General features: G+C 36.4%; 1 protein-coding gene and 1 long non-coding RNA gene across 2 annotated transcripts; both read left to right on the forward strand.

Moving 5' to 3' along the window:
• The first annotated feature begins 3,086 nt into the window (after window positions 1-3,086).
• LOC146721859 (uncharacterized) lies at window positions 3,087-10,097 on the forward strand. Its single transcript, XR_014925483.1, has 3 exons — window positions 3,087-3,245; window positions 6,077-6,633; window positions 9,656-10,097. It is a non-coding gene; the product is annotated as an uncharacterized LOC146721859 (long non-coding RNA).
• A 4,931-nt stretch (window positions 10,098-15,028) lies between these two features.
• LOC146721860 (uncharacterized) lies at window positions 15,029-17,822 on the forward strand. The gene has a single exon (XM_085486191.1). It carries the CDS (start codon window positions 15,618-15,620, stop codon window positions 17,673-17,675), a length of 2,058 nt encoding a protein of 685 aa, XP_085342317.1. The 5' UTR covers window positions 15,029-15,617; the 3' UTR covers window positions 17,676-17,822.
• The last annotated feature ends 7,857 nt before the right edge of the window (window positions 17,823-25,679 follow it).

The raw sequence follows: 25,679 nt of genomic DNA on the forward strand, positions 1-25,679 counted from the left end.
ACGATTTGGGGGGATCGTACGAACTAAAAGCGATAAAAAAATTTTTGAAACCCCCCCTTTTTTCCCGGAAACATAAGCGTTAAGAAAAGGGGGTTCGACGAAAACAATTCCCAAAACTGCTCCCGCAATTTAAAACAAACATAAAGCGAGATAAAGTTTCCCCAACGAAAAATTTACATCCAAAAACGGGGTGTGCTGCGTCTCGAATCTATCTGCAACCGCAAAAATGGTACAAATACATGGCGATAATTTTTAAAAACGTGAATTTTATCCGCAAGGGGAAACGTACCGCGGTTCATCGCAACGGTAAACTCGTTCACACGATCCGAATTTTCACCGGGGTACCACCAGTATTAAGATAGGGAAAAAGGGCCGGCGCAGATTTTTACCGGCCGATCTTCAAGAGATATGGATTTAACTTTAAAAAAGTTGTGACCAGGGGGAGTTGCTAATTTTCGAGGAGAAAGATAACGTGATTGCAGTACAAGACGGGCCCGCACGAAACACCTGGGCGACGGGATGCTTTGTAAAAAAATACACAGGAGGGCCCAAAAGCCAACCACAACTTTGCACCAAAAAAAAAATCCCCAAAAGAAACCCCTCGAAACTTGCTTTTTAAATTTTTGGTTTGGTTGGGGTTTTCGCCTGAACAAGACGGAATTCTAAACAAGGGAAAACCCCCTCTTTGACGATGCATCGCAAATTGAGACTCCAATAAAACCCCCTTTGCCAAAACAACACGGTTACAGCGACGAAAGGGAAAACCCCTACAAAAAAAGGACTTGTATACGTTGCTTTAACCTTGTAAAACTATATTTAAAAAAGGGACGTGCCATGATGGGTTTGAATCGACTTTGGGGGGGGGGGCCCAGCCAATTCATCTCAAAAAAAGTTTGTCTTGACAGACTCTTTTAACGGTCATACAATAAACAATTCTTTAATTTTTTAAAACCACTGTAGCGGATCAGGAATTGCCGAAGCGAACGCGTACGACCCTTCCAACACCAACTGTCGATGCGAGCTAGTATTAGTCTTTTGTTTTTAAAAAGTAAAAAAAATTTTTTTTTTATTATGTTTAAAAAAAAAACAAAAAAATACTTATTAAAAATCATGGTGTACTTTTTTTCCGCCACTTGTCATACTTTGCAAAAAAAAAAATTTTTTGTAAAAGGGCTTGTTCAGGCGGCAAGCGAGAAAAAATTGATTTTTTTAATTTTACAGGTTGGTGAGGGGGCCCCATCTTTCTTGGATTCCGGAAACGAAAAAAATCGAAATTTTATCGCGAGGGAAAAAAAGAAAGGTTTTAAAAACAGAGAGTAAAAAAGGGGGCCCCAGCGCGAAAGAAAAACGCGAAAAAAACCCCCCGTGAGAGGAGGAGCGGGGGGAAATAAGAAATCTGAAAGAGTGGCCCCCAAATAGGGGAGAAAAATTAGCGGCCGAGATAGCGGCGAGGTATGGCGAGAAGACCGAAGAAGAGGAAAGCGAAGGAAAAGGGGGGCGAACAAGAGCCGGAAGGAGAGAGCCGGGGAAAGGGGAGAAATTTTATTTTATTTTTTGTTTGGGATACAATGAAAACCCTTTTTTTAAAATTTTTTAATTTTTTTATTATAATAAATAATTTTTTTTTTATTTTTTATTTTTTAAAAAACCCCCGGCATTAGCATTTGCCCGGTGTAAAACCCGTGGAGATTCCGGGGGCGGTTTTTTTACCTCATGTGTATTGTGTGTGTTTGTCCCCCAAGGGGGTAAGGAACCCAGGGGATTTCTCCCCTCCCCGGTATTTATGTCCAACCCTCTCTACTGGTGTGTTTAAAAAATAAAAAATAAAATTAATATATGAAAAAAAAAAAAAAAAAAATAAAAAAAATAAAATTTTTTGGAATCGATTTCCCGGGAAACGCTTGCCTCGCTTTTGTATTTTCCCCCGGCGAGACACAGTTCATCGTGAAAAAATTAAAGCTTTATTGTCTGCGCTCTTTTGGAAAATTTTCCCCCCTTTTTTCGGAGACCGGAGGGTTGGGGGGAAAAACCCATGCCCTTTTAAAAAAGTAGCGCTCTCCCCCTAAACAAAAAGCCAGGCAAATTATATTGAAAACATCGTTTTTTTATTTGGAAAAAGCCAGTTTTCCCTGCAAAATTGATTCTCCCAAAAAGGGGAAAACCCCATCTTGTTGAAGGGGACGCAAAATTTTTAAAAAAGGAAAAGTCCAGACAAATTTAAAATTTAATTTTTAACTTAATTTTTTTTTCCTATTGTCAGGGCAATGTTAATTTTCATGAAGACCGGCTTTTTAAAAAATTAATCAAAATAAAACCCCTCGAGCTAAAACATGTTTTCTCAAAAAGACAAAAAAGTAATTTTTTTAAATTTAAAATTTAAAGATAAAAGGAAATAATAAAGACCCCTACTCTCGATCTTCGGAAACATAAACCTAAATAAAAAAAAGGTTTTCCCATATTATAATACATTTTATTTCGATTCCCAAAAGGAATCGACATACTCTATAGGATAGTACCTAAGAATATATGTATACCACTTATAATGTAGTATACTATAATAATTGGATAACCAAATGTGAAACCCACTTTACTATTGTGAACTCGGCTTTACTCTCAAAGAAAACCCCAGAACATTCCAGAAGAATGATGCAATATAGGAGCTTCTAGAAGGATCCAGAAGCATGATGCAATCGATGACGCAACGCAAAAGCAAGTTGCAACCTGCAAACCGATAACGGAACAAAGAGAGTCGTAACGCATAGCCAACCGTTATCGCTACCGAGAATAAGATAAGGAAAGTCGGAGCGCCCGGCGATGAGTCATCAAAGGGACGCCGCTATCGCTACTAAGAAGCCATCTCTCCGGGACTTAACCGTCGCAATCTCTACCTGGAACAGATTATCTCCGGTACTTCCCCGGCACATCTCTCTTACCATTGGCTGAGCCACATCGCCCGATGGGAGGAGCGAGCCCCATTTTTGGGTATATAAACCCGGCTCCCGGCACGGAACGGCAGTGATTTCGTCGCAGGGAATTCGTCATATATCACTCAACAGTGAATTCGCCATCCATCACTCAAGAGTGATCCCGCCGCAGTCAAGCAATTACTACGGAGCTCTGAAGACATCGAGACATAGCCGCCATTTCGGACCGAGGTACCGAGGCTCCTCAGCTCTTCAACTCAGAGGGAAGAACATAGTAGCGAAGTGTACCACCTCAAGGCACATAAGACATTGTCTAACCTTGTGAGTATTTAAGCCAGTTCACATATCCCCAAATAGTAAAGCGCGACGGACACTCATTATATTTAATCATTATATTTAATTATTTAATATTAACTCAATCTTACATTACATTCCGAACTCTGAATTTTGAACATAGACATAAGCCATATATTACTCTGCATGTCCGATATTATTTCAATCTACGATTTGCATCTGCATACGTCTGCGTTACAATCGTCGATCTATTTAATATTTTATCCAATACTATTCAATATTATTTAACCGATATCGCATACTTATTCAATCTATTATAATAAATATACTTATGTATTTTATTATATCACTGCTTATTTATATATGTATGTAACCCTGTATCCTACCACATATTAGCGAATTGAATGCCGCTAATTCCTCTGTACACATTAGAAACTATATCCTGTCAGAAGGTAAATTCGCAAATCATCTCAGAGATGCACGTTCAGTCAAGTGAACGTAGCATTAGCCTACTAAGACCAGGACCTGAGAACCCGGAATAACCGGATGTATACCTACCTCTGTATTCTTTTAGGCTTGTAATACCTTGCACTTTCCAATAATTGCGAATTACTTTACCACACCGACTGACAGTGATCTTGCATATTGATATTTAAATTTATTTGACAAGTGTACTCCACCTTACCCTATTTGCTACTATTAAAACCATACCCTGTCATAAGGTAAATTTGTTACTACGATTCTGAGATGCACGTTCTGTAAAGTGAACGTTGCATTAATCTTCGGGGACCGGAATCCACGGGCAACCGTACATTTCTTCACCCTTCCCTGCTTACTCTCTCTCTGCTTTACAAACCTAACGAACTACTTTACCAAACCAAATAACAGTGGTCTTAATGATTATTAAAAATAATTAATTCATAATTTACAATTCAATTATCGATGCTTGAAGCTACACGTATTAATACTCTTAATATAGATATTAATACTTATATTCAAACCTCTATTCCTAACTCCTCTATACCCATTAGAGTTATATCCTGTCAGAAGGTAAATTCGCAAATCATCTCAGAGATGCACGTTCAGTAAAGTGAACGTCGCACTAGCCTATTAAGACCAGGACCTGAGAACCCGGAATAACCGGATGTATACCTACCTCTCTATTCTTTCATGCTTTTAATACCCTGCATTTTCCAAGAATTGCGAATTACTTTACCATACCAACTGACAGTGATTTTGATATTCATTGACAAGTTGTTACTTCAAAGTCTAAGATTTATTTATTCATTAAGAATTACTATGTCAAAGTTCAAGATTTAATTATTAACGATTGAAACATCAAGTATTAATATTTTCAACGCAGATATTAATACTCCTATCGAAATCCCTCCTTTTATCCACGTTATTACCAATCCTCATTTAATACAGGTTTATTATAATAATTACTGACATAAAGTTAATTTATTAACAGGTGAAGGGCTTTCTCGCATAAGATTAACCTTTCATCTCTGTTCGCTCTCATTAACAAGTAAATCACGCTACAAACGTGAGTCATATTCAATTATTTCAAATAATAGAACAATCTATCTTTTGATTTATTCATGTGAATTTATTTAACCGTTAGATGGTCTCTCCTTTCCGACGAAGGAATCAGATCGATCGAAACGAGCAGCACCTTCACAGGCTACGCGAACGTAGATCTCGAAGACCTCTAAATCTAAACGTTCAAATTTATCCAACGCGAATAATCATACAACCTCCCTCTTCAGACGCTTATTCGCCTATTAATAATATTCCCCCATACATTGACTATTCTCACCCTCAATTTCCTGAACAGTCTCATTCAGAATCAAATACTTACTTAATCGATCCAAATCACCAAATTTTAACTGACCCTGATTATTACGTCCATGAGCAAACTCAACAATTAGCATCTCCGGAATACGATCCATTTTTACAATTTAATCACGAACAAAACTTCAATATTTTTGACGAGGATACCGTGAACCTCACATCCGACGGCACTCGTAACTTCATCTCAGAGGAAACTCAGGACGACCTTACTTCTTTTATTACTTACCTCTGTAACGTCCAGACAAATTTCAAAACTTCAAACTTTTTCAAAACTTTATTCTTTAATCTATTAGTCATGACAATCTCTAACCTGCATGAAAGACCGGTAATAACGAATATTTAATCACACATATAATTACTCCCAGGTTAAAACATGTCTTCTCACAAATGACAACAGAGTAATAATTCACTTTTAAATTTAATAATATTGATAGCATAAAAGGCATAATTAATAAAGACTCTCTACTCTCGATCATTCGTTAGGAAACATAAACCTGAAATAAGAATAAACGTGCCTATATTATAACTATTCATAATTCAAGAGACTTAAAAATCGTACACGTAATGCGTAGTAACATTGTATCTGTCACACGTTCGAAAGTACTAAATAAGGATACCATAATTCGACTATGAATATATAAATATTTTATCCTGGTTATGATCTTTCATACAGTAAGTACCAATTTGCATTTAACTAAAGAATATAAACGTAAATTAAGGGTTTCCACCCGCCTATCGTGATTACCGGATCATAAATACAAAATATCAGAAAATATAGAAATTCATTCCTCACGCGAATTATAATACATTTTATTTCGATTCGCAAAAGGAATCGACATACTCTATAGGATAGTACCTAAGAATATATACCACTTATAATGTAGTATACTATAATAATTGGATAATCAAATGTGAAACCCGCTTTACTATTGTGAACTCGGCTTTACTCTCAAAGAAACCCCCCAGAACATTCCAGAAGAATGATGCAATATAGAAGCTTCTAGACGGATCCAGAAGCATGATGCAATCGATGATGCAACGTAGAAGCAAGTTGCAACCTGCAAACCGATAACGGAACAAAGAGAGTCGTAACGCATAGCCAACCGTTATCGCTACCGAGAATAGGATAAGGAAAGTCGGAGCGCCCGGCGATGAGTCATCAAAGGGACGCCGCTATCGCTACTAAGAAGCCATCTCTTCGGGACTTAACCGTCGCAATCTCTACCTGGAACAGATTATCTCCGGTACTTCCCCGGCACATCTCTCCTACCATTGGCTGAGCCACATCGCCCGATGGGAGGAGCGAGCCCCATTTTTGGGTATATAAACCCGGCTCCCGGCACGGAACGGCAGTGATTTCGTCGCAGTGGTTCCAGTCAACAACAATCCAGCACTCAACCAGCAAATACTACGGGGTCCTGAAGACATAGCCGCCATTTTGGTGAGTTATAGCCGCCATTTCGGACCGAGGTACCGAGGCTCCTCAGATCTTCAGACTCAGAGGGAAGAACACAGTAGCGAAGTGTACCATAGCAAGGCACATAAGACATTGTCTAACCTTGTGAGTATTTAAGCCAGTTCACATATCCCTAAATAGTAAAGCGCGACGGACACTCATTATATTTAAATTAATTAATGAAAGGCTCGTATAATTTAACAAAATTAAACAAATCATATATAGTAGGCCAACTGAACGAGCAAATAAATAAGGTGTAAAAATTTTTATTAATAGTTAAATAATTAAATTAACATTCCGTTACAGAATCGATATAAATTGTAAACGTTTCGACTGCACTACAGTCTTTATCAATACATAAAAGTTAAATATTAAAATACAAAGTTAAATGTTAAAAATACAAAGTTAGTTAAATATTAAAATATAAAATTGAAACGATTCTTCGCTGTTGACCAATAGATATGCAAGGCGATTGGTGTGAGATGCCAAGTTATGCGACATTTGAGCATGCTACGGATATAATACGCGAATTAAATCAATGTCAGAGAGAATTAAAAAATCTTTCAACTTACATTATCGTTTTAACAAGTCCTTTTCCCCGATATTTCAAGTGTGTGTTGCGAAGTCTGAATACCAAATGTCAAAATAGAGAGCGTGATGTATTTATTTATTACCAATGTTTTTTCTAAATTATGATTCAGCAAATTTTTTAAGTATGTCAAAATAACTACTGTCTAACAATTCGGTGTCTGTATTTAAATTAATTCCATTTTTCTGTTCTTTAATGTGGTAATTCTCTCTTTATTCTTTCATGCTTTTAATACCCTGCATTTTCCAATAATTGCGAATTACTTTACCATACCAACTGACAGTGATTTTGATATTCATTGACAATTTGTTACTTCAAAGTCTAAGATTTATTTATTCATTAAGAATTACTATTTCAAAGTTCAAGATTTAATTATTAACGATTGAAACATCAAGTATTAATATTCTCAACGCAGATATTAATACTCCTATTCAAATCCTTCCTTTTATCCACGTTATTACCAATCCTCATTTAATACAGGTTTATTATAATAATTACTGACATAAAGTTAATTTATTAATAGGTGAAGGGCTTTCTCGCATAAGATTAACCTTTCATCTCTGTTCGCTCTCATTAACAAGTAAATCACGCTACAAACGTGAGTCATATTCAATTATTTCAAATAATAGAACGATCTATCTTTCGATTTATTCATGTGAATTTATTTAACCGTTAGATGGTCTCTCCTTTCCGACGAAGGAATCAGATCGATCGAAACGAGCAGCACCTTCACAGGTTACGCGAACGTAGATCTCGAAGACCTCTAAATCCAAACGTTCAAATTTATCCAACGAAAATAATCATACAACCTCCCTCTTCAGACGCTTATTCGCCAATTAATAATATTCCTCCATACATTGACTATTCTCACCCTCAATTTCCTGAACAGTCTCATTCAGAATCAAATACTTACTTAATCGATCCAAATCATCAATTTTTAACTGACCCTGAATATTACGTCCATGATCAAACTCAACAATTAGCATCTCCGGAATACGATCCATTTTTACAACCCAATTCTAATATTTTCGACGAGGACACCGTGGTACTCGCTCCCGACGACGTCAATAATTTCATCCCAGAAGGAGCACAGAATAATTTTAGCTCCTTTATAAACTATCTTAACCAATCTAACGACTCTGAACAGGAGCTCAATAACATTATAATACAGTTCCAAGCTCATCCTGAACCGAGTCAGGACCAGTAGATTTTGTATCGACATAAAGGATTCATAAATGAATACACAATTTTTATACTTGTAAAATATCTTTATTTTCTGACCCGACCCGCAAAATTCTTTCTCCATCCGACTTTCTCAATCGAATCTCAAGCTCTCGGCATCCCAGGGTATAGCCGGCCTAGCAGGTTGCCCTAAAAAAGTAGAGAGCAGCTTCTCAAACGTTTAACCGAGGTAGACGCGAGAGAAGACCGACTTGTGCATAAGGTGATTTACCGTAAGGTGAATTGCCGGACGTAACAATTTCAGAAAATCATGCATCAGCATACGGTGGCCATAAAGGCGTTACAAAAACTTTTAATAGACTTTGACCTCATTATTTTTGGAATACTATGAAACAAGATATTCAAGAATTTATTAGAAAATGTCGCGAATGCCAATTAAAGAAATTAACGCTCGTCAAAACCAAACAACCTCTGATTATTACGGATACCCCCGGGACGGCTTTCGACAAAGTTTCACTAGACATAGTAGGGCCATTCCCTATCACAAATAACGAAAATAAATATATTCTAACAATGCAAGATTTATTAACTAAATACTCCATAGCTGTACCATTAAAAGAAGCCACTTCATTAACGATAGCCGACGCTTTCACAAAAGAATTCATTAGTATTTACGGAACTCCTAAAGCTATTCTTACCGATCAAGGTGCAAACTTCCTATCAACTTTAATACGCGTCCTAACAAAGAAATTCAATATCCAACACTTTAAAACTACCGCTTATCACCCTCAATCAAATGGATCGATAGAACGATCACATCATGTATTAGTAGAATATTTAAAGACACAAATCGACAAAGAAGACAATTGGGATGAATATATCAAACTCGCCATGTTCTCTTATAATACAAGCGTTCACGAAGGAACCAAATTCTCGCCATACGAGCTAATATTCGGACGACTAGCCAGATTGCCATCCGCGTATCAACCTATCGAAGAACCTTTAGAACCTACTTACCAAGAATATATAAACACACTATTCAATAAATTATACGATATTCGCGAAGAAGCGCGACAAAATCTTATTAGAGCTAAAGAGAGAAGCAAATACTATTACGATCAACGTGTAAATCCTCGGCAATTTAAAACAGGAGATTATGTATTCTTATTAAAAGAACCAAAGAAAGGAAAATTCTCAGCACATTACGTAGGACCCTATGAGATAACAGAGATCCTACCTTCCAACAACGCCAAAATCTTAATCAACCACAAACCGCGGATCGTCCATATCGATAAGTTAAAATTAGCACATATAAAACCAGGTTGAAAAAACAACATTCCTAATTTTGGGTTTCAGATGTGTTGGCATCGCCAACCAGTCCATCCAGGACAAACCACGAGTTCTTCACTACACCACATATTCGCCTTCGCACGCTGCGTAAAGGTACACGGATATCGTAACGTAGTCACTAATTCTGCACGTTGTAGAAATTGTTATTCCAGTCTTGATCTAGCTGCACGCTCCTTTTACCAAACACGATATACTCACGCTGTCGTGATTGGATTAGGTTATCCCGAACCACAGTGTTCTGTATGTTCCCAACTCCTAACAATTTCCAAACCAATACAAAATTGCACAATTTGCACTAATTATCTAACGTCTATAGATCGGGAATCACCCTTGAATCACCTCTAGCTGTTTAAGACGTTCCAACAATATTAAAAAATGTCTTCCAATAATCCTTGCGATCACAACGCAACAGCCTCTAATACATATTACGAACATCCTAATATCGTCGAACTCCACACTCTGTTACAAAGATTTCCTCTAATAAAGAAAATGCTAGAATTCTTTCCTAATATACATAGAGCTAGATGCTATAGAAATACAATTTACGACAACTATTGCCAAGTTTGTCGCATCACGCGAAGAACTCGAACTGCACCTAAAGACATTTACAATTATCACGTTCTTGTTTGCGAAACCGCACCTCCTACTCCATGTCTCAACTGTCGCTATGCCTGTTATAAAATCGAACCTATAACTCATTGTGAAGAATGTTTCTTTACCTATATACAATATGTAGTAAACGTATGGAAACGCAACGATACCATCAGACACTGGGATGGAATCGTACCTACCATTAATCATTTCCAGCCTACTCTATAAAACTATATATTACTAATTATATTAATTCGCTAGATGTAAGGACGACCACGTCTTATATCTCTCCGATTATTCATGTATATTAACATATGTATTCCTAATTACAGGTTCTCTTCAGCCTAGACGCCAGTAAAATTATCAAAATCTCAGCACAAAAATCTACAGGTATATTTCGATAATACTACACATGTAAGCAAAGTGATAAATATAAGGCCAACTTATCGAGCTGAATATTCGAGATGTTCAGTCAACTACCATTTATTACATGTATAAATTATAAAACTACAGTCATTATATTAAAACTAACGCAAATTACAATCATTCTATAAACGTTTCGACCGCACGCGGTCTTCTTCAGTATAATTATTGAAATATAAATTCTTACAATTCACATAATATCGAAATTTAATTATAGTTATTCAGAATCAAGAGTTTTTGAGCAATTAACGCGTGTTTCAATCCGTCCTGTCCAACAATGTTCGCCTCGATATGATCCCTGATTTTGTTCAGATCTCGGATAGTTTCATCGTTAATATGCGAGAAATTAACCCGTTCCGTAGGCGCTGCGATTAATAAAAAATTACCGATCAACGTATGTCCAAATTATAATATGTATCCCCTACAATTGGTAGTATGCTTACCTATCATCGTTCTTCTTGACAATTTTGCTACTTATTAACAGTTATTAAGGATGACACATAACAAACCAACAATACAGAAAGACAGCTCATTTTAAACTCTACTTGATCGGAGAGCGTGCGTGTTTATATATGATCTAATATCTATGTTTTACTCGTTAATGTCCTATTTGTCCTATTATTATTTCTTGTTCGCTAATATATCCAAAATATCAAAATACGACTCGCTAAGTAACTCAGTATCTTTGTTTAAATTTAGTCCATTTTTTTGTTCCTTGATATGTAGCATCTCAGAAATGAGTCTTTTATAATAATTATTTTCGTTGTCCATGATCTTAACATTGTCCCAATTAAAAGTATGATGTTCATTTATTATGTGTTCAGAAATTACTGAATGTTTCGTTGAGTCCAACCTAATATTATTTTTATGTTCTTTTATTCGCGTCTGCAATTGCCTCTTTGTTTGGCCTACATAAGATGCATTACAATTATTGCAACTGATCTTATAAACCACATTCGAATTGCATGGATGTTTAGTTTTATCTTTCTGCGCTTTAATAATATTATCCAGTTTGTTGAGACATCTATACCCTACCATACAATTTTTATTTTTTACCGAGGAAACAATCATTTCTGAGATCCCATCTATATACGGAATGACAAAGAATTTTTTATTGACCGAGTCATTTCCTATACTTTTTGTTCTTTCTATGTTGGCCTGTCTCTCTATAATGCTCCCCTTAGATATGATGTGTTCTATCCGATGATTAATTTTGTTAAAAATCAGATCAAGAGGGTAACCATTGCTTCTGAGTATATTAATAATTAACTCCAAATTTTTATTAAAAAATAGTGGATGTGATAGCAATAGACATCTGTCTACAAGGTTATATATTATTCCAATTTTGTGGCATAATGGGTGGTTTGAATAAAATGATAACGTCCTTCCTGAGAAGGTTTCTTTTTGATACCAGTCTATATATATTTTGTTATTAATAATTTTAAGTGATAAATCTAAGAAATTCAAGCTATGGTTAACCTCTTGTTCGACCGTGAATTTAAGTCTTTCATGATAGTTGTTAAAATTATTCACAATCTGAGTCATATTAGTCATAGAGGTGGCCACTATTATGTCATCCACATAACGAAAATAAAACAAACATTCCAAATTCAACGCTTTGAGAACTGTATCCTCAAGATCTTGCATAACCAGGTCTGCAATAATTGGTGATAACGGTGACCCCATAGGGGTCCCAAACGTCTGTTTATAAATTATGTCATCAAATGTAAAATATGTAGAAGTCAATATGAATTTTATACCCCCCAAAAATTCGTTTTTCGGTATTTTAGTATTTATTCCAATGTGATCCCATCTATCGTTAATACCGTCAATCGCAAGATCCAGAGGAACGTTCGTAAACAAAGACACCACATCCAAGGAAAACATCCTATCATTCTCATCAATCTTTTTACCAGACAATATGCTGTACAAATCAAAACTATTATTAATATGACTTTTCGCTTTGGGTAGGCTAGTTCGTAAGGTGTTTTGTAAAAACGAAGCTAGCGAGTATAGAGCTGTATCAACCGATGAAACTATGATTCTAACTGGATAGTTTTCCTTATGGATTTTAGGTAATCCATACGCTTTTGGAAGGAGAGAATCACTACAACGTAATTTATAATATTCGTTTTTTGAAATATAATCTTCCTTAAGCCATCTCTTCAACAAATCATTCAAATCGTTCTCTATTTTTTTGCACGGATTTTTTTTAACAATAGTGTAAGTGTTGACATCTTTTAAAACGTTTTCCATTTTGTTAATATAATGAGATCTTTCCATTGCCACCGTAGCATTACCCTTGTCCGCGCGTGTGAATAGAACATTCGGATTGTCTTTACAAAATTTTATTAAATCTCTGTGTGCACCAAGTAATTTTTGTTGACTTACGTCATTTTTATCCTTCGTGTTCAGAAGTTGTGCAAATTTTGGAACCGCGATATTTCTGATCGTTGTGAGATTATTAATATTATTTCGTTTGCTATTACTCTCTATGTCCTTGATGAATTCATGTATCGCTGTTTTTTTACTAATATTCGGAAGACAGAATTTATCACCCATTTGCAACAGATTAGAAACGTTAGGCGGAATGTCTGTGTTGGAAAGATTAACAAACCATTTTTTATTAGTATTTTCCAAAGGGTTAATTGTATCATTGAGAAATTTATTGGCTTCTATGTGTATATTGATCTCCTTGGCATCATTAGTGATTGCCCTGAGAGAATTTTGTGATATTTTCGTCGGTTGTGAAGTTTCAAAATGTAAAGAACAATGTATATCTATAGGTTTGATGCTGTTGATATACTTATAGTGTTGTTTTCTTTTAAGCCAATTGAATTTCTTTTCGTGTGCAGTAACCAATCTGTTGTGGCAATTTTTAAAAGCAATGTTATGATGTTCGAAAATTCTATTCCACGCGAGTACAGGTAAACGATTAAATAACCCGCTGGTGAGATGAAAAATCCTATTTTGTAATGACTCTACCTGTCTATGTAAATCAAAGATTTCAATGCTCATCGCATTTGTTTTGAATTTGTACAACATATTATCTAGTCTTCTGATCGACCTGTGATGAAAAACGTTAAATTTAATGCGGCAAAAACCTTCTAAATGTGTAGGAAAAATATCGCCATATTTACAATTTCTTAAAAATTCCAATTTTGCTCTCGCTCTTATTAACAAGTAATTCGCATTAATCCATTGTTTAAAATAATCTGCGGTTATTCTTCCAAAAACTCTATGAATAAAATTAAAATTAAAATAGTAATCAGTCCGTTTTGTGTTAAATTGACGCATTGTAAGGCCAGCGTATATTAAAAATAAATTAATACAATTGTCGCTCGTATATTGAAAACAAAGTGATAAATATAAGGCCAACTTATCGAGCTGAATATTCGAGATGTTCAGTCAACTACCATTTATTACATGTATAAATTATAAAACTACAGTCATTATATTAAAACTAACGCAAATTACAATCATTCTATAAACGTTTCGACCGCACGCAGTCTTCTTCAGTATAATTATTGAAATATAAATTCTTACAATTCACATAATATCGAAATTTAATTATAGTTATTCAGAATCAAGAGTTTTTGAGCAATTAACGCGTGTTTCAATCCGTCCTGTCCAACAATGTTCGCCTCGATATGATCCCTGATTTTGTTCAGATCTCGGATAGTTTCATCGTTAATATGCGAGAAATTAACCCGTTCCGTAGGCGCTGCGATTAATAAAAAATTACCGATCAACGTATGTCCAAATTATAATATGTATCCCCTACAATTGGTAGTATGCTTACCTATCATCGTTCTTCTTGACAATTTTGCTACTTATTAACAGTTATTAAGGATGACACATAACAAACCAACAATACAGAAAGACAGCTCATTTTAAACTCTACTTGATCGGAGAGCGTGCGAGTTTATATATGATCTAATATCTATGTTTTACTCGTTAATGTCCTATTTGTCCTATTATTATTTCTTGTTCGCTAATATATCCAAAATATCAAAATACGACTCGCTAAGTAACTCAGTATCTTTGTTTAAATTTAGTCCATTTTTTGTTCCTTGATATGTAGCATCTCAGAAATGAGTCTTTTATAATAATTATTTTCGTTGTCCATGATCTTAACACTACACATGTAAGATTCCCATTTCAGGAAACCGTCCTAACTAAACAGGTTGTTCAGCATGGAACCCTGTGCATTATTCAAAACTTTATTCTTACTACTTTTAGCCATTATTTTTCATCTTTGTATGAGGTATGCTTTACTCAAGTACATCTCATACAAGGCTCACAAAATTGCATGAGATTCATATCCATGCAATACGATAATTAATACAATGCGTATTATATTATTACACTCGGTTATTAACTCGCTCACTGGTAATAACTCGTATTTAACCACTATGAATAGCTTGCGAAAAACCTTAATAAATTTAAAATTATGAAAAATATCTACGCTTATACTTGCCGGTTCGGAGAAATCGACTCCGGCCCCACCAGTGAACGAGCTAATCATATTCTATCAAATAGCAAATTTCGAATAAATTCTCTGAATCTTACAAAAGACACGGGCAGAACAAAAAACTGCAACCGCGCAACCAATACACATAGATATAAGACAAAATATAATTTATAACATATACACCTGCGCATTAACATGCATTTGTACTTACTATTATACACGCATATATATATGTCCATGTGCGAGTCCGAAAACGGACGACAATATAAATCATGCATATTATATTATTTAATTATTAAAAGTTTCCTCGCACACCGTTCATCGCGCCCAATGCCAGGACTACCTCCGCACGTGCACATGTATATATCTATAGATACGTGCGTATATTCGTGCGCACGTACATACTAGATAATTTCTTTATATATATAAAAATTGTATTTAATTCAGTAAAACTAGTCCGATTGTGCGTTACAGCTTGTCATGATGTTAGGGATTATTCTAATACTCTCCGTTAAAACTTCATTCGCCCTGATTGGATTCGATTGTGGTGGACAGCATCTTAACATCACCGCCGTCTCTCTCTTAGATGTTGGAGAATGCAATCTCCATCATCAAACTCCAAACTCCACGGAGACCTATATACAATTATTACAACTTTCCGAATATAATTATGCAGAGGTTATACAATGCAAACTGGAAATATCTCGCACGATATATCACTGTGGCATGCACTCGCACATCTCAGTCGTCTTTAATGGAAAAGCAGATTATGTCCAGGAAACTGGATATTCACAATGTTTGCGAATGTTTCAAGATGGCACAACGTCCTTGGGACCTACTCACTTAATTAGTGGACTCAAAATCAATCAAACTTCTTATCGTAGCCTTACGCTAGCCGGTGAATTGAAAGCCGACGGAACATGTAAGGGTACGCAATACTCTGACCCTTACGGCACATGGGATAACGTAATTGTTCAAGCAGTTGCGAAAATCTCACTGAAATCATCTTATGTGCCAGTACAACTCGAACACGGGAAGATCAAGTTAAGGTCAGGAACCATCTGCACACTGGCCGATAGCTTCTGTTTGGACTCTGACGACGGCTACACCTTTTGGAAACCTGTACCTACGAAATCATGCAACTTCAATCAATACGACGTACTATACGAAGGACTAGCGACTAAAACAGCAGGCGATAATTCACCCATCGTCTACAGTCTTACCACACAAGACATCACATTCGCCTTGACTAAAACTAAAGAACAGCCATTATGCGGATACACTTTGCTCCGCACTGAGCATCCGAAATTATTTATCCTGGAAACAAAACAAGGCCAAACCTTTGCCAATAAAGGTACGATTCCCGTGGACAACCTCGATATATTTACTTACATGAATTCCAAATTTGTATATGTCGAAAAACACATCCGACATCAGATGACATCATTATATCATAATGTCATGCAACAAAAATGTGAATTGGAAAGACAAGTCATAACCAATGCCTTATCCTTTGCAACTCTCTTGCCTGATGAATTCGCGTACAGTCTTATGAAGTCACCGGGATACATGGCCGTCACCACTGGAGAAGCTGTCCAGATCATAAAATGCATCCCTGTAGAAGTCACCGTACGCCCAACCAAAGAGTGTTACAACGAACTACCCGTAACCATCAGAAACACTTCTTACTTCCTCACGCCTAAATCAAGAATCGTCACAAAGATCGGGAACGAACGAGAATGCTCTCTGGAATTGCCAACGTTATATAGAATAGAAGACACCTGGGTACAGTTCACACCAAAAGCGCAAATAAGACAGTTGCCACCTCAACAACTACGACCCATGGCATCTCTTACCTGGAGTTATTTAACACCCGGACCATTAGCTGTCAGTGCAATCTACACCCAGCAAGACATAGAAAAATTAAGAGACCACATCATGTTTCCCGCAGAGAAACCGGCACTACTCAACGCCATTGCCCGTGGACTCACTGGACACCCAGTTAACGCCAACTCCGTCTCGCTATACAAACTACTAGACGAAGAATTACTCAATAAAATCGTAGACAACACCGCTGCGAAAATATGGAGAGGATTCATGAGCTTTGGATCAGCCACGGCCGGAGTCGTTGGAGTATTTATGATCGTTCGTATTGCTAAACTGGCAATCGATACCATCATTCATGGATACGCGTTACACACCGTATATAGATGTAGTCTACACCTGATAGGAGCACTATGGGACTCTCTAACTAATCTCTTGCTTCACCTCAGCCGCAAGAATATAAACGAAGAAAAAGAAAAGAATAAGTTTCCAGAAGATGCCACACCTCTTGCCATCATCTCAGACGTACCCCCTGCATTACCAAAAGAACCACCGGTGATAAGTCAGCCTCAACTTCAAGGTTATAATATGAGACGACCTGAAGAAATGGAATCCACAAATATCACCGTCCCTCAAACGTATAACGAATTGCAACAACATCTCTTTAATCTAGAACAAAACCCTAGATCAACGTCGGGTTTCATTCTCAAATAGGAGGGGAGATGTAACGTCCAGACAAATTTCAATTTCTTCAATCATTAATTTTTTTTAACCTATTAATCATGACAATCTCTAACTTGCATGAAAGACCGGTATTAACGAATCACAAATATAACCACTCGTAGGCTAAGATATGTCTTCTCACAAATGACAACAGAGTAATAATTCACTTTTAAATTTAATAATATTGATAGCATAAAAGGCATAATTAATAAAGACTCTCTACTCTCGATCATTCGTTAGGAAACATAAACCTGAAATAAGAATAAGCGTGCCTATATTATAACTATTCATAATTCAAGAGACTTAAAAATCGTACACGTAATGCGTAGTAACATTGTATCCGTCACACGTTCAAAAGTACTAAATAAGGATACCATAGTTCGACTATGAATATATAAGTATTTTATCCTGGTTATGATCTTTCATACAGTAAGTACCAATTTGCATTTAACTAAAGAATATAAACGTAAATTAAGGGTTTCCACCCACCTATCGTGATTACCGGATCATAAATACAAAATATCAGAAAATATAGAAATTCATTCCTCACGCGAATTATAATACATTTTATTTCGATTCGCAAAAGGAATCGACATACTCTATAGGATAGTACCTAAGAATATATACCACTTATAATGTAGTATACTATAATAATTGGATAATCAAATGTGAAACCCGCTTTACTATTGTGAACTCGGCTTTACTCTCAAAGAAACCCCCCAGAACATTCCAGAAGAATGATGCAATATAGAAGCTTCTAGACGGATTCAGAAGCATGATGCAATCGATGATGCAACGCAGAAGCAAGTTGCAACCTGCAAACCGATAACGGAACAAAGAGAGTCGTAACGCATAGCCAACCGTTATCGCTACCGAGAATAGGATAAGGAAAGTCGGAGCGCCCGGCGATGAGTCATCAGAGGGACGCCGCTATCGCTATTAAGAAGCCATCTCTCCGGGACTTAACCGTCGCAATCTCTACCTGGAACAGATTATCTCCGGTACTTCCCCGGCACATCTCTCCTACCATTGGCTGAGCCACATCGCCCGATGGGAGGAGCGAGCCCCATTTTTTGGTATATAAATTCGGCTTCCGGCACGGAACGGCAGTGATTTTGTCGCAGTGGTTCCAGTCAACAACAATCCAGCACTCAACCAGCAAATACTACGGGGTCCTGAAGACATAGCCGCCATTTTGGTGAGGTATAGCCGCCATTTCGGACCGAGGTACCGAGGCTCCTCAGATCTTAAGACTCAGAGGGAAGAACACAGTAGCGAAGTGTACCATAGCAAGGCACATAAGACATTGTCTAACCTTGTGAGTATTTAAGCCAGTTCACATATCCCTAAATAGTAAAGCGCGACGGACACTCATTATATTTAATCATTATATTTAATTAATTATTTAACCACTGAATTTCGAACTCAATCTTATTTCACATTACGAACTCTGAATTTGAATACAGACATAAGCCATATATTACTCTAAATTAACGATTCGTATCTGCATACGACTGCGTTACAATCGTCTATATATTCAATATTTTACTCGATACTATTTAACTATATTTAACCGATATCGCATGTCTATTTAACTTGTTGTACTTGCAATATAAATATATTATATATGTATTTTATTGTATTACTGCTCACTTATATATGTATGTAACCCCGTATCCTACTACCTATTAGCGAATTGAATAACGCTAATTCCTCAGTACACATTAGAATATTATATCCTGTCAGAAGGTAAATTCGCAAATCATCTCAGAGATGCACGTTTAGTAAAGTGAACGTAGCATTAGCCTAATAAGACCAGGACCTGAGAACCCGGAATAACCGGATGTATACCTACCTCTCTATTCTTTTATGCTTTTAATACCTTGCACTTTCCAATATTGCGAATTACTTTACCACACCGACTGACAGTGATCTTGCATATTGATATTTAAATTTATTTGACAAATGTACTCCACCTTACCCTATTTGCTACTATTAAAACCATACCCTGTCATAAGGTAAATTCGTTACTACGATTCTGAGATGCACGTTCTGTAAAGTGAACGTCGCATTAACTTTCGGGGACCGGAATCCACGGGCAACCGTACATTTCTTAACCCTTCCCAGCTTACTCTCTCTCTGCTTTACAAACCTAACGAATTACTTTACCAAACCAAATGACAGTGGTCTTAATGATTATTAAAAATAATTAATTCATAATTTACAATTCAATTATTGATGCTTGAAGCTACACGTATTAATACTCTTAATATAGATATTAATACTTATATTCAAACCTCTATTCCTAACTCCTCTATACCCATTAGAGTTATATCCTGTCAGAAGGTAAATTCGCAAATCATCTCAGAGATGCACGTTCAGTAAAGTGAACGTCGCACTAGCCTATTAAGACCAGGACCTGAGAACCCGGAATAACCGGATGTATACCTACCTCTCTATTCTTTCATGCTTTTAATACCCTGCATTTTCCAATAATTGCGAATTACTTTACCATACCAACTGACAGTGATTTTGATATTCATTGACAATTTGTTACTTCAAAGTCTAAGATTTATTTATTCATTAAGAATTACTATTTCAAAGTTTAAGATTTAATTATTAACGATTGAAACATCAAGTATTAATATTTTCAACGCAGATATTAATACTCCTATCGAAATCCCTCCTTTTATCCACGTTATTACCAATCCTCTGTAACGTCCAGACAAATTTCAAAATTTCAATTTCTTCAATCATTAATTTTTTTTAACCTACTAGTCATGACAATCTCTAACTTGCATGAAAGACCGGTATTAACGAATCACAAATATAACCACTCGTAGGCTAACACATGTCTTCTCACGAAAAACAATATAAAAACAACATCTAAAATACTAACTAAATATGGTATAATATAATATAATATAATATATTTAGTTTAACGAGAAAAATCCTCATTGATTATTTGTGAGAAAACCTAAAATAAGGTTAAGAACGTATATATATGTATATGTCAAAGGGTTTGTTCCGAGACACCTTCCGACACTATATATATATGTCAATCGTATACTTTCACGACACTATATATGTATGTCAATCGTATACTTTGACGACACTATATATATATGTCAATCGTATACTTTGACGACACTATATATATTCTCTGGCGATTTCAATGACAGTATAAGATATAATATTTGACATACAAATAATTTAAACGACTTAAATGAATAGTAGTTACTTATTTTTGAATAGATTTCGATTAATTATACAGATTGACTATTACGATAAAATATTCATTTTACTAATATTAAATATGTTAAATTTTAAATATGTACACGATATATATATATATTAACACACAAAACTTCTTATAAATACATTTACTTATAATTATAAAACCCGAAGATCATATACATAGCGCAAAATAACATTATATCCATTATACGCCCAAAGGAGCCACTACACTAAGAGAAGAATACTATTATTTTCTCTCAATGCATGTATAAAACCCGCCTTATTAAAACGGTACTACCTGAAAATATATATATATATATATATATATATATACATATCGCTTATAAAGAAGTATACTAAATAATTAAATAATTATGTATGAAAGCTGCTTTACTATGTGAACTCGGCTTTACTCGCAAGGAAACATCCAGAAGATTCTAGAAGGTTCTAGAACAATAGCGTGATGCAATGCATGATGCAATGCTGAAACACGTTGCAACCTGCAAGGCCCGTTGCAAGCCGCGTAGCGGTGAGTCACCAACGAAGCACCGCTATCGCTACCGAGAAGAAGATAAGATAAGTCGGAGCGCATAGCCAACAAAGGCATACCGCTATCGCTACCGAGAATAGGACAAGGAAAGTCAGAGCGCCCAGCGATGAGTCACCTAGGAACGCCGCTATCGCTACTAAGAAGCCATCTCTCCGGGACTTAACCGTCGCAATCTCTACCTGGAACAGATTATCTCCGGTACTTCCCCGGCACATCTCTCCTACCATTGGCTGAGCCACATCGCCCGATGGGAGGAGCGAGCCCCATTTTTGGGTATATAAACCCGGCTCCCGGCACGATACGGCAGTGATCCACCGAAAGTCGTCAAGTTCAGTATTTCCAACTGCAGTGAATTCGCCATCCATCACTCAAGAGTGATCCCGCCGCAGTCAAGAAGTAAAGTTATCCAGCAACCAACTAAGCAATTACTACGGAGCTCTGAAGACATCGAGACATAGCCGCCATTTTGGACCGAGGTACCGAGGCTCCTCAGCTCTTCAACTCAGAGGGAAGAACATAGTAGCGAAGTGTACTACCTCAAGGCACATAAGACATTGTCTAACCTTGTGAGTATTTAAGCCAGTTCACATATCCCTAAATAGTAAAGCGCGACGGACACTTATTATATTTAATCATTATATTTAATTAATTATTTAACCACTGAATTTCGAACTCAATCTTATTTCACATTACGAACTCTGAATTTAATTATTTAACCACTGAATTTCGAACTCAATCTTATTTCACATTACGAACTCTGAATTTAATTATTTAACCACTGAATTTCGCACTCAATCTTATTTCACATTACGAACTCTGAATTTAATTATTTAACCACTGAATTTTGAACTCAATCTTATTTCACATTACGAACTCTGAATTTGAATACAGACATAAGCCATATATTACTCTGATTTACGATTCGTATCTGCATATGCCTGCGTTACAATCGTCTATATATTCAATATTTTACTCGATACTATTTAACTATATTTAACCGATATCGCATGTCTATTTAACTTGTTGTACTTGCAATATAAATATATTATATATGTGTTTTATTGTATTACTGCTCACTTATATATGCATGTAATCCCGTATCCTGCTACCTATTAGCGAATTGAATAACGCTAATTCCTCAGTACACAGTAGAATATTATATCCTGTCAGAAGGTAAATTCGCAAATCATCTCAGAGATGCACGTTTAGTAAAGTGAACGTAGCATTAGCCTAATAAGACCAGGACCTGAGAACCCGGAATAACCGGATGTATGCCTACCTCTCTATTCTTTTATGCTTTTAATACCTTGCACTTTCCAATAATTGTTAATTACTTTACCACACCGACTGACAGTGATCTTGCATATTGATATTTAAATTTATTTGACAAGTGTACTCCACCTTACCCTATTTGCTACTATTAAAACCATACCCTGTCATAAGGTAAATTCGTTACTACGATTCTGAGATGCACGTTCTGTAAAGTGAACGTCGCATTAACCTTCGGGGACCGGAATCCACGGGCAACCGTACATTTCTTCACCCTTCCCTGCTTACTCTCTCTCTGCTTTACAAACCTAACGAATTACTTTACCAAACCAAATGACAGTGGTCTTAATGATTATTAAAAATAATTAATTCATAATTTACAATTCAATTATTGATGCTTGAAGCTACACGTATTAATACTCTTAATATAGATATTAATACTTATATTCAAACCTCTATTCCTAACTCCTCTATACCCATCAGAGTTATATCCTGTCAGAAGGTAAATTCGCAAATCATCTCAGAGGTGCACGTTCAGTAAAGTAAACGTCGCATTAGCCTATTAAGACCAGGACCTGAGAACCCGGAATAACCGGATGTACACCTATCTCTCTATTCTTTCATGCTTTTAATACCCTGCTTTTTCCAATAATTGCGAATTACTTTACTATACCAACTGACAGTGATTTTGATATTCATTGACAATTTGTTACTTCAAAGTCTAAGATTTATTCATTCATTAAGAATTACTATTTCAAAGTTTAAGATTTAATTATTAACGATTGAAACATCAAGTATTAATATTCTCAACGCAGATATTAATACTCCTATCCAAATCCCTCCTTTTATCCACGTTATTACCAATTCTCATTTAATACAGGATTATTATAACAACAATTGACACAAGGCTTAATTAATTAACAGGTGAAGGGCATCCTAGCATAGATTAACCTTTCATCTCATTTTGATTTCGTTAACGAGTAAATCACGATATAAACGTGAGTCTAATTCAATTATTTTACATTATAAAACATTCTTCGATCAATAATGCATATTATTCATATAAAATTATCCAACCATTAGATGGTCTCTCCCTTCCGAAGGAGGAATCAAATTGATTGCGACGAGCAACGTCTCCATAGACTACGCGAACGTAGGACAAGAAGGCCCCTTAATTTACATGTCCAGATCTTTCCAACGCGAATAATCGTTCGATCCCCTTCTCCAGACGTTTATTCGCCCATAAATAATCTTCCGCCTTACATTGATTATTCTCATCCGCAATTTCCGGATCCGTCACATTCAGAATCAAATACGAATCATAATTTCTTACCCGATCCCGAATATTATATTCCGGATCCAAGCCAACATATCGTATCATCATACGATCCTATTCTACAACCTCATAACGAACAAGACCTCTACATTTTCGACGAGGACACCGCTAACCTCACATTCAACGACACTCGCGATTCCATCCCCGAAGGAGCTCGGGACAACTTCGCATCTTTTATTACTTACCTTAATCAGTCTGACAATCCGGAAGAGGAACTTAGCAATATTATAACTCGATTTCAAGTTCCCCACAAACCGAGTCAGGACCAGTAGATTTTGCATCGACATAAAGGATTTATAAATAAATAAACAATTTTTATACTTGTAAAATATCTTTATTTCTTGACCCGACCCGCAGAATTCCTTCTCCATCCGACTTTCTCAATCGAATCTCAAGCTCTCGGCATCCCAGGGTATAGCCGGCCTAGCAGGTTGCCCTAAAAAAGTAGAGAGCAGCTTCTCGAACGTTTACCGAGGTAGACGCGAGAGAAGACCGACTTGTGCATAAGGTGATTTACCGTAAGGTAAATTGCCGGACGTAACAAGAAGGCAATATTTTGGTGGCAGCGGTGGGATAGGCCAAAAGAGATCGTTGAGAGGTCGCAAAGATTGATCTGTGCGATCGGTGTTATTTCACAAGTCAATTCAAGTAAAGCAAATTACAAACTACAAATTTTAAAACAAAATGTCCATTGTTAGAACCCCAGTACACTCAGACAATTCAGAAAACCGAGTACTCACTCGTAGTCAACTTAATCTTTATTCTCAAACGCTAAACGACAAAGAAGCTCAATTAACAGCACTAGCTGAAACATTACGAAATAGAGAAGAAAATTTACTTATAAATTTAACGTATAAGACGGGCAACAAGAGCCAAATCGCGGATGACAATGCGTTATCCTAACGAAACTAAATAATTTTCCGTTAGAATTAAATACCGGTGCACAAGGCACCAAATTTTACTTGGACACGGCCAAGATTTTAAAATATGAAATAATCTCATATTTGAGATTTAATTTCAATACCCCCTTTAACCCCCCTACGGAAAATAAATAAATGAATGCAAGAGAAAAATATAGATCCAAAAATCGCTGAATCGAGAATCGAACCCGAGACCTTTCGCTTGCCGGGCGACTGCTCTTCCAGCTGAGCTATTCAGATCCTTTCGATTCTATACTTTTCTCTGTTATATATATTAATGGTGGTAAACAAACGCATTTTTGTCACGCCCGGCCGTATAAACTTTTTCGTTTACTCCAAGTTCCTTAAACGCTATTTGAAAAGCGCGCCAAAGCCGGCCATGACGCTTAACTCCGCCTAGAAACTAAGCGTGGCGCTTCGTAGCGCCTAAGGATCTCCCACCACGGTGAGAGCCCCTACTCCGGAGAGTTCCCCCTCTCCAGGCCGCCGCAGGCCCGAGCCGCCGAAACGAAGGACCTCAGAGCAGTCCCGAATTTCGGCAGTTCTCTGCGCGACACCGAACAGTATAGTCGCACTCCTAAATTCTAACTCTAAGTCCAAATTCTAAATCCTAACTCTAATTCTAAAATTCTAACTCTAAGTATAATATTCTAACTCTAAATTCTAAGTCTAAATCTAAATTC

This window comes from Nylanderia fulva, unplaced genomic scaffold, assembly GCF_048542155.1.
Source record: "Nylanderia fulva isolate GAGA-0341 unplaced genomic scaffold, ASM4854215v1 Scaffold400, whole genome shotgun sequence".
Taxonomy (NCBI): Eukaryota; Metazoa; Arthropoda; class Insecta; order Hymenoptera; family Formicidae; genus Nylanderia; species Nylanderia fulva.